At 32.8% G+C, this 11,067-nt stretch overlaps 1 protein-coding gene across 2 annotated transcripts in view; it reads right to left on the bottom strand.

Annotated features, from left to right (window-relative positions):
* Nucleotides 1–8,106: 8,106 nt before the first annotated feature.
* Nucleotides 8,107–11,067, bottom strand: part of CHIC2 (cysteine-rich hydrophobic domain 2) — a 53,560-nt gene continuing 50,599 nt past the window's right edge. For both annotated transcript variants that reach the window (XM_011966504.1, XM_011966505.1), the window contains exon 6: nucleotides 8,107–8,462. In XM_011966504.1, coding sequence (XP_011821894.1) covers nucleotides 8,412–8,462 — 51 coding nt within the window. In that variant the 3' untranslated portion in view covers nucleotides 8,107–8,411. The remainder of the gene's footprint in view (nucleotides 8,463–11,067) is intronic.

Genomic DNA, 11,067 nt, shown 5'->3' with positions numbered 1-11,067 from the left:
AGGTAATCTTTGGTGTGCCAGTCTACACTCCAAAAGTGGGTGGTCTTTGCAGAGGGAGGTGCTCACTCACTCTACCTCTGGCCAGAGCCAGTTCCTGCAGCTGGACCAAGGGCAGCCCACAGACTGCACTCGGCACATTTCTTCATTTCTCACTTGAGTGCCCTTCTTTAGTTTCCTTTCAACTGCCCACTTTATATTGGCTTCATTACACCACCGCTCCATTTGTAATGTAAATTGGGAAACTCGGGGAAGTTTTTCTTTTGGCCTTGTCTACGAAAGAATACCGAGAGGTATTCAAAACGTATTAACACAAATCAATGGCAGCAATAAAAGCAAAATCTCCTTAGCAACATAATCTTGATTGCAAAAGGAGAACTGAGAGCATTTAGCAGAACAGTGGCCCACATGGAATACGCATTTGTCTGGAAGAATCCAGCACAAAGCCTAAAAGAGAGATTTTGAAAAAATCCAAAATTAACTCACAGGGAACAGTTACTCTTTTTTTCAAAAGTACACAATTGGCTACATTAAATCTATCGTGTGCTTTTGGCTCAGCAACATTGTATCACACCGCTTTGCAAACTGAAATTACAACACCCTGCATGCTTCACATGAGTTACAGGGTGTTTTTTGTTTGTTTTGTTTTTTGGATTTTTTTTCCCTTGGTTGATTTCTTTAGTAGAGCAAACAAAAAAGTCTCAAGAAATATTCATCTCATACACAATGGAAAGAAAATTGAATGGCTATCTAACAATATCTAAGACTGTAGGTACAAAAGGTTGGGCTATCTTTTAGGCTTTCTGCGATGGATGCTAAGATAGTAACTAGTGCAAGCGGTAATGGCATTTTTGCATAGATCTCTATTTGTGAAAAAAGAAACAATTCACTTCTGAGAATGCTCACGTTTTTTCTGGTCAGGATGAAAAATGTGAATAAAAGAATAAAAATTCAGAAAATAAGTTTTCTTTAAAAACTATAGTATGATGACTCAAGGAAACAAAAATAATTCACAAACAAAATTTCCCTTTAGTTTTTGTTTCATGTAGAATCAACTGTCATTCTGTGTTTTAACTAAAACAATCCAGGTGATGGAGTTATCTTTACTGTCTACTGCAAAGAGATGTCTTAGTGTACTGAGTCACAGTTACTTCATCTTTGATTCTGTGTGTGTATGTGTGTATTTCCATATATGAATCTATGTTAGTAAAGGTTTATACTAGAATCTGGGTCAATTGAGTAAAACGAAAAATTTGTATTACAAATAGTCACTTGATACAATGCCACAGATAAGCTATTTTAAATAGTGCTGAACGTCTATTTACAGAAGTGGCAACTGGAATTATTTCCGCCTCCCACTGAAAGCTTAAAAACTGAAACAGGATAATTGAGAATCCTATTTACAAGCTGCATTAATTTTAAACTTAAGAGATAACTAAAACACCATTGTGGGGAAAAAAAAGGTAATATTATATAAGCTACATTTTTGCCCTATTTTTTTCTTCCAACTATGATTCAAGTTCATGAACGCATAATATAAACCTTTAAATTCATTGTACACAGTTTCTAAACTGATATTGTAATGACGTCAATTTAATTAGCTTTTCCCCACACATTGTACAGGTCATATCTACAGAAGCAGGTGTGTGTGCATGTACTCACTCATTCATATGGTCATTTTAACAGACATTATTAGTTTGGCCAATTTCCTTTAAAGTGATTTGATCTAAGTTCCAGATTCCCTTTTCCAATTCCAAATACACCAGCTTAAGATCTTATTTAATATATCATATTCTTTAAAGACAAAATGATGTGAATTAGCCCATATTTTATTTTTGAATATGGAATCGTGTGTTGAAATGACATGTTGTAGTACACTCACTTAAAAGCAACAAAACTAGCCAAAGCAAGCCAAACCTGGGGGGAAAAAAAAAAAAATCCCTAACTCAAATTAGTCTCCATTTGTTTACTAAAAAAAGAACAATCAATACAATCAATGAAGAGTTAATTTTACAAGACTAAATATACTACAACCAACACAGGACCAAAAACTGAGTCACCTTAAATATAACCCATTATGTATTTCTTCGTAATTATGAAGGCCAACAAGTTTTTATCTAACAAAACAATCTCATTTTAAGAAAAATAGGCGGGGTGTGGTGGCTCACACCTGTAATCCCAGCAGTTTGGGAGGCTGAGGTGGGCGGGATACCTGAGGTCAGGAGTTTGAGACCAGCCTGGCCAACATGACCAAACGCTGTCTCTATTAAAAATGCAAAAATTAGCTGGGCGTGATGGCTCATGCCTGTAATCCCAAACACTTGGGAGGCTGAGGCAGGAGAATTGCTTGAACCTGGGAGGCAGAGGCTGCAGTGAGCCAAAATCGTGCCACTGCACTCCAGCCTGGGTGACAGAGTGAGACTCTGTCTCCAAAAAAGAAAAACTATGCTTATTTGGCAGTGGGATTAATATCTTAATAATGAAAGCAAAAACGTAATACTTACCTTTCACATTCAACTTTATATTTTACCAGTTATCTTCATTTTCTAATGTTATTAGACTTATCTGAATGCTGTATAATTATCCAAAAGCATATTTTTAGGGACCCTGCTCTTAGTTCTGCATAACTGCTCACCATCAGAAATTTCTGATTATCTTATATGAAAACTATTCCATGTTCATTTAAGGATATAGGAACAAATTCCTGGAACCCTTTATTTTATTTTTTTAATGGTCACATTTATATTATAAAAGATAAATCTAAGTATATTTGTTTCAAGGTAGCCTCCCATTATCTTCTCAAAGGACATGATGATAAAGGAAAATTCTATCTAGAATAATATTTTTTCTTTTTCTTTAAAAATAATTTCCATTTTAATATATAAAGAACGTATAAAGAAAGCAAAAAGCTGTGTGCAATTCCTGACCACTGCACAACGTTCACCCTTGTAAACTAAAGAGTAGGATAATAATGCAGTTATTTCTCTCAGCCAGTAGATTTCAGCATCTTGCCTTCCAATCATGTTTGCCTTGCTTCTACTGCCACAACTGCTAAGTTTCACAATACTTAACTCTTCTGAGAGGGCACAATGCTAGTAACCTCAACAAACATAAAAATACAGAATTTAAAAGTGCTTTGATACTTGAGTTAAAACAAGCTCCTATTTATAGACTTGGTGGCCATGTAATGAGATTGTTGTAATTACCTAATTAAATAGCTGCTACTAAAGGAAGAGGAGTTCTTTAATTTAGAGCAAAAGGTTTCTTGAGGAAATACTCTTTCCTTATAGAACATTTTAAATCTATACAGAATTTATGCCAAAAAAAAAAAGAAATGGAATCAGTTGTATACTAAATTAAGAACCAGCAGAAGACACAATAGGACACAAACTGCCGTCTGAGGGTACGTTATGTCTCAATAAAGTAAAGTAGACGAAACACCGACCCATCACGTATGTCTCTTGAAGGCTGCTTGACACTGTGTTTCTTTAAATAAAAAACAACAAAGCAATATACACCTTATTTGCCAAAATTAAGGATGCCTGGTATGGTCAGTTCATCAAAATACTTTCTAAGATAAAGAGCTAGGAAAGCAATATACTGGTTTTCACAAAGAGAAGAAAGTAATCAACTCAATATCAGAGCACCATGTTTATGAAATAGAGGGGATATTTAAAAAGGCAGGATTTTAAGTATCTCAGACATAACTACATTTTAAAAAAATCTTATTAGAAAGAAACTTTTTTCAAAGTACTATATTTAATGTTTCCCTGATTTTTAAACATGTAAAGCATTTTAAGTACATACAGGGAATACCCAGTCTCTTCCATTTTAAATGCAAAACCTGACAGTAATTCAAGTTTGTGCTGACTTTGTAAATAAGTTGAAAAACCTATTCAATCATTATTATTAAACATCTAACTACTTACTTTTATATAGGACTTGATAACAGGGATATAAACTATTGAAAAATATTGCTTCACAAGATAACACCATGAGGTAGTCATAGTATCTTCCTGCTTGGAAAATGAAAATGAAAGCAAAAAGGCCAAGTAGTTGGATGGTCTTGTAGAATATCAGAAATGAATTCCAAATCAGAATCAACATCCTGAACTACCTATTAAGATTATAAACAACCTCTGTTAGTTCAATATGCCATTGGGGTGGGGGAGATAATGCTCCATATTACAGAAACTGATAGAATTATGATTAATAATATCAATATTTAGGCTTCTCTTATTATCTAAAGCTCTCCACAGAAGTGCAGAACAAGATAACTCAAGATTTAAAGACATTCTTCAAACCTCAACTTAAGATATAGTCCTAAAACAACATAAAGTTGACTATGATATCAAGGAAAAATTAAGAGTTACTTTATTTAAGAAAGGGTTAAATATTTATACACAAACAGCTATGGGATAATTAATAGCTTGGTTTAAAATTAGCCTATTCTTTCCTCCCAAAAACTAATTATTAATCACCTTCTTTCAAAAACAGAGGTTTGAGAAGCAACCCCATGTCCAACCATCCTATTGTTCCCTCCCTAGAAAGTGTGGACCATTAGGGTCTTTTCAAAAGGAAACATCAATTGCACCACTGCATCAATTAAGAAATCTCTTTTTAAAATGCAAGTACCACCGTAGCAGAACTGAGGGTGTCAGCCATTCATCACTTAATGCGACTTACTTTAATTGGTCTTTTAAACACCTACCTAAGAATGCAAAAGAATTGCTGTTCTTATTTTGGGAGGCCAAGATGGGCAGACTGTTGGAGCGCAGGAGTTTGAGACCAGCCTGGGCAACATAGTGAAACCCCGTCTCTACTAAAATACAAAAAATTAGCTGGGCGTGGTGGCAGGCATCTGTAATCCCAGCTACTCAGGAGGCTAAGGCAGGGGAATTGCTTGAACCCAGGAGGTGGAGGTTGCAGTGAGCCAAGATGGTGCCACTGCACTCCAGCCTGGACGACAGAGTGAGACTGTCTCAAAAAAAAAAAAAAAAAAAAAAGAGAATTACTGTTCTTACTGCGAGCTTTGAGGAAGAAAGATAAAAATGCAATTCTGAACTATGTTCAGGCCTAGTAAAGACTCTGGACATCAGGAGGACAGCAAAAGGATCCATGGTGTCCAAAAGGATAAAAGAAAAGAGGGTACAGGACTAGATTCTGGAGTTCAGTCCAAGGCAGTTTTTAACACACTGTAGTTTTTAGTACTACTGATCAACAGCAAGTCAAAGCAAATATTTACAGTGAAATATCTGCATGCAGTTAAAGGTTATAATTGTGAAGCTAAATACCACAAAAGTTGAAATAGTCTGACTATGTACATAGTGTTATACAAAACTAGTAGTTTGAACTCATGCAACTGTGCGTTCAACTGTACGTATTATTATTTAATGTCCTTTTACATCCAAAGATAGGGCAGCATATTGTCAAAGATTTTTATGGTTGGCCTGGGTCTATTAATATAAAAAAACAACCAGAAGCTAACACTGAAAAAATAACACTAAAGACAAAACCTTGGGGAAAGCTGGATTCTTCCTGATTTAAAATTACTCAATTACAAAACTAGTTTTTCTAATAAGAAAAGAAAATCATTGTTTACTATTATTCAAGACTTTGTTGAATTTATTTTGTTGATATTAGGGTAAAATTACATGTTTATATTTTAAATAAATGAAACCTAGTCATTAAAGAGTGATGATCATTTTAGATAGGTAAGGTGATCTCCATGCAAGGGAGGGCCAACATCTACCTTAGAAGCCAAATGTATCACATCAGTTTTACTATAGTCATTAGGCTTTGGAGTATCATTTTAACCCAGATAGCCAGAGTTATATATTAATATTAAATATTAAAATATAATGTACATTTTTTGAGAAAAGAATGTTTTTATACAGAAATGGTGACTGATTGTAAAATGCCATTAATGTATTTTAAAAAGACCATAAGTTATTTACTCAACCTATGTAGAATCCATATACCAAAGTTTCTGCCAATAATATTTTTTCTTGGCCAGTTTAAAAAGCTCTAGTTCATGTCCCACAAACTTTAAGTCAGAAAACAGAAGCTGAAGAAAAATTATCACTTTAAATATTCCCTTAGACTGATGTTTACTTAACATGGGCATCTCTAATATCCAGTAATGTGGGCACTTAAATTCATGATTCAAGAAAGGATAGAGTTATACTATAGGCTACTAACGAAAATCCAAGCATGAAAATCTAAATGCCCAAGGCATAACTGGCTTATGATAATACCACATATTAAGTATTCACAGTTCTTTTCTATATATACATTGGAAGTGTATGTTTCTAGGAAATCTTTAAGTAAATGGCACATGGCTGAATAAAATCAAAAAAGCTTTTAAAAATTCTACACTTAGTATCATCGACTATGAAAATTATTTTACCGTTAAAATATCCTTAAGGGAATGTAGTAATTTTAAAATTATTATCCACAGTAGACTAATAATAGGAGAATAAATTATGTAAATAGATAAGTTCTTCTTATAAAGCTGATCAATATGGTGCTCTATGGATTTATACAATTTTATACACGGAACACTGTGCTGCATAGTTTACACAGTCATTATATTTTTCTGATCTTTCTGAATCCTGAGGCAGATTTAGCATTGTATGAAGATACAATTATTTTTCACACTGAAACCACAGAGGAATAATGAAGTTTCTAGATGGCATTATTTTTAATTGCACTACTTTAAGGTGGTAGGACACACCCTAGATACAAGTTAAATAAAATAAGAAGTATTTGAATTCTTTGTACTTTGAGCTCTTCACAGGAAAAGTGTTCCACAAATTCAAGTTGTTATTTGGGGGGCAAGGAAAACATATAATTCCCAAACCAAAAAAAAAAAATTTTAATCCTAGTTTTTAAGATAGCTCCTAATATCCAAGACAGGATATAGGACATGAGATACTGGCATTTGACTATTCAAATTTATAAAGGATTACAGTACTTTGAAGAAGTACAAAGAAATACTTTTAAAAATACAGGTATATAAATTAATGAAACTGGTATTTAAAAGATTTAATACAAGGAAAAAAGTATTGTATAGTGGTACCAATTCTCAATACAAATTATTAAGCATAGTTTATATAATTCCAAAAGTTATTGACATTATTGCTCGATACCACAGTTGTATAGAACAAGTTCTTGACACACATTAAAACTTGTATAATTTCTGGTTCATAAAAACAAAAATTTACATATAGGTCATTCACATATTTAAAAGTTTAAAAATGCATAGAGATATGCACAACAAAAAGGAGAAAAAAAATATGTATGCGTGTATATGTATATTCAAAAGAAACAAGCTAATCTGATTTAACATATGTGTCACACTCTCAATCAAAACAAGTATACCTAACTGTACTGAAAGTGAACTAGTGGATAAAAACAGTACTAAATGCATCCTCCATTTCTTATTAACAATCGGTTCTAAATATCAATGGGATATTAAATACCAGCTTACTTTTAGTTTTAGAACTTTTACTTTCTTTCAAAAACTTTTCAGAAACATATATCCATTCTATAATTGTGATAGATTGGAAGAAATATTTTCCTCAGAAATTGTGTAAAGGAATACTTCCACTCTTTTGTAAATAAGATTTGATAAACAATAAAAGTAACCCAAGTAAGGCCATTATCATCATCTTGATCAAAAATATACACAGATTGTGATGCTACTATATTTTGTGATCCTGAGTTCTAGTAACCACTAGATACATGCATACCATTCACTGATTTGTCTATTCTAATAAACATTTAATCCTGTCTTACTACCTTTGAAGACAGTAATACTCTTAAAACTTTTTGATAGGTCTTCATAATGTTACAGATTATCTGCCATAAACAGAGCATTAGAAATTGTACGAGAAAGGATATGTTAGGTTCCAAAAGGTTATTAAAGGAAACTTACTATTTTAAAATAATGACAATATCAAATTTTAAAAGAAAGAAAAAATGATACAAAAAGTGTGCTTGCTGGAATAGATAACTTGAGCCTTACAAAGGTGTTTTTCTCTGTTAAGGAATTTATAAATAAAGGACTGTGTGTACCTTAGTGACAAAATAAAAAAGGCTGGCCACTTTTTATGCTAAGTTCAAATGTATTTTTTTGATAATACAAAAAAGTAATCCTTGAAAATCAGAATACATAACAGAAAAGAGCACAATAACTTAAGTATTAAACATCTATATGAAATAACTGTTGCAAAGATTGACAAAAATGCACACTTAGAACATGCGGTTATTTAAAAACAAACAAACAAACAAACAAACAAAACACCACACAATTCTGTAGAACCAATGTTATGTCACCACCAGGAGAGCACCAAGCAAGGCACCATTGGAAAGACAACATACTTGGAAAGTCTCTATAAATAAAGTAAATGCTAATCTGGTCGAAAAATCGGTGTCTTTGGTAAAAATTCTATGAGGATGACCTGTAAAAGGAGAAGAAAAAGTTTTTAAAAGATTTAAACAAAATTTTTTCTTAAAACTTCAATTATATGCTATCGCAATTTTTTTGAAAATCCATTCACATTTTAAAACTGCAACTTTGCATTACTAAAACAGATCTTTATCTGATAATGCAGAGCTCCATCACTGAGAATTTTTCTATTTCTGGACCTTTACCAAATACATGAAATACCTCGGCTCTATGAAAAGGAAGACAAATAAGCAAGTAAAATCACCAAAGTCTGAGAAGGGTGATATAGATAGTGCCCCTGACACACTGGAGGAGCAAACATGCATACATGCACGCTCCCCTGCGCTCATGAGAAAAGGGGCTAGTATGCATTTAGAACTAACTGTATACCAGGTGTTCCATACTACATTGGGTCTCTTTAAACCCAACAACTTTTCTATGAGGTAAGTATTATAATCCCTATTTTACAGATGAGGAAACTGATGATCCTGAGAAGTTGTATCACAATTGATTGTGGACTCACTGTTTGAATAAAAGACTGTCTTTAACGCCAAAGACTTGCCCTTTCTACCACCCTACGTGACTGCAGCTCACCCAACATTTTTCTTCAGACTTTCTCCTTTTTAATCAACCCAATTACACGAGTCTTCTCTAAGTTCTAGAGTTGCTCTCATTTTACTCTACCAGAATATGTAATCTTTAGATAAAAGGTCCTTTATCTCTTAATTTTTTAAAAAGTCCATTTCTTCTTAGGTTAGCAAAATTACAGGCCAAAATTTGTTCCAAAAGGCCTTTTAATAGGAAACTAAAGGAAAACCAATGAAAACAAAATATGGTAACACAGAGTTACACAAGGTGACCAAAGTTAGTTTTTCCAAATTTGAATTTTCTTAAATTACAATCAACTCTTTCTTTTGCCCCAAATTTGTATGAAATAGATGGTGATTTAAAAATTATTTGATATTAAAAGTTTCTAAGTCTAGTGACTCATCGTTCTTTTTCAGAAATTGTGTCTTGCTTGATATGACCTCTAGATTTCAATACTTCTACAGATTAGCTGTCTGGGCCAGGAATCTTCATTTTCACTTTTCAGTTCTCCTGGGTTTTGATCTGCCTCAATAAAGAAGACACACTTCTATACCTGGCTCAAAAATATTCCTGTCTTACTCTAGGTATCCTGCACTAAGCCTTAGCTGTCACATTTGCCACTCTCCTGACCTGTGATTTGCCTACAAAATATTCACTAGCTCCCTGTTAAAATATTTTCTCCCAACTAGCTTCTTCATTTGGGCTACATTTCCCTATCTATAAAACAAAGGCATCGAACTAGATGACAAGATTCTTTGCAGCTTTAAAATTTGACAATTAAATGTTTAAACTACGTAAGAGTCAGCATTAAACAAATTCTTTTGTATTTCAAATATGTCCTCAATCAGTCTTTATAATTTTAGTCCCTAGTTGTGGGCATACCCACACTTTACAATATATACTATTAATACATAACATAAAATAAAGGCTATCTTTGCCTACATTTGAACTATTAGTTTTTAAATAATACATCCTACAAATTTTTCCTTCAGAACCCACTTGTCTCATTTATTCTAAATCATCTGTCTCTACCATATCTGAACAAAGAAAAGTTAGCACCAAGGTGTGGTGTGTGTGTGTGTGTATGTGTATATATATATATATATTTTTTTTTTAGTATTTCCAATGTTCAAATTTAATCAAGGATAATTATTTTCTTTTAACAAAATGAAATTTCTTTAAGTTAAAGAAAAGTTGAGGGAAAGAGGGACAAATGGTTAAAAAGGCCCAAATTCATTAGATAAAATGAATTTTATTTGCTAGTTTAACTTTTAAAATTCATTTTTATGAATTTTTTAAGCTACATTATTCTCACTTTCAACTATCAAAAATACATATATACTCTAAGAAAATCTAGCAAAACACATTTTTCCCCAGCATGCATATATATATATATATATATTTTTTTTTTTTTTTTTTTAAAGAGAGGCAGGTATTGCTATGTTATCCAGACTGTCTTTGTACTCCTGGACTCAAGTGATCCTGCTGCCTCAGCCTCCCCAGCTAGACTACTGGCATGCCCACTACACCCAGCTTTTTCCTAGCAATTTAAATATTTATTTTATCTTTACTACTCTTCTGGATATCTTCTATGATGGAGTGAAAATAATATAATGGCTTTAGTAGAAGTGCTTAATTATCTAAAAATTCAAGGAAACTTATTTTACAAACAAAGCATATAGTTCAGAATGTTTTGGAAGGTTAAATTACTTTATGAATAAATTATAGTCACACAGTTCTATCTGGAAATCACAGCATTGGGACAACTTTTATGTTTTCCTTTCCAAAGTAAATTTAGAAATGCACAAAAAATTAATAACTTAGTTTTAAGCTTAGTGTTTGTGTTACAAATGTAGTAACTTTTTTTTCACCAAATTCTTTACATCTCCTATCCATCCTTCTCCCCAAAATATATACATAAACCCTCTTACTATCTAAGATGAAAATACAAGACTAGTATTCTCACCTCAAAATGGGTTACTCAAATGTGTTACGATTATAAAGAAGTATCAGGTGTCTTTCTCATCATC

Source organism: Mandrillus leucophaeus, unplaced genomic scaffold (assembly GCF_000951045.1).
Source record: "Mandrillus leucophaeus isolate KB7577 unplaced genomic scaffold, Mleu.le_1.0 Scaffold762, whole genome shotgun sequence".
Taxonomy (NCBI): Eukaryota; Metazoa; Chordata; class Mammalia; order Primates; family Cercopithecidae; genus Mandrillus; species Mandrillus leucophaeus.
Note: the sequence above shows the minus strand (reverse complement) of the source record. Positions and strands in the feature narration are given on the sequence as shown.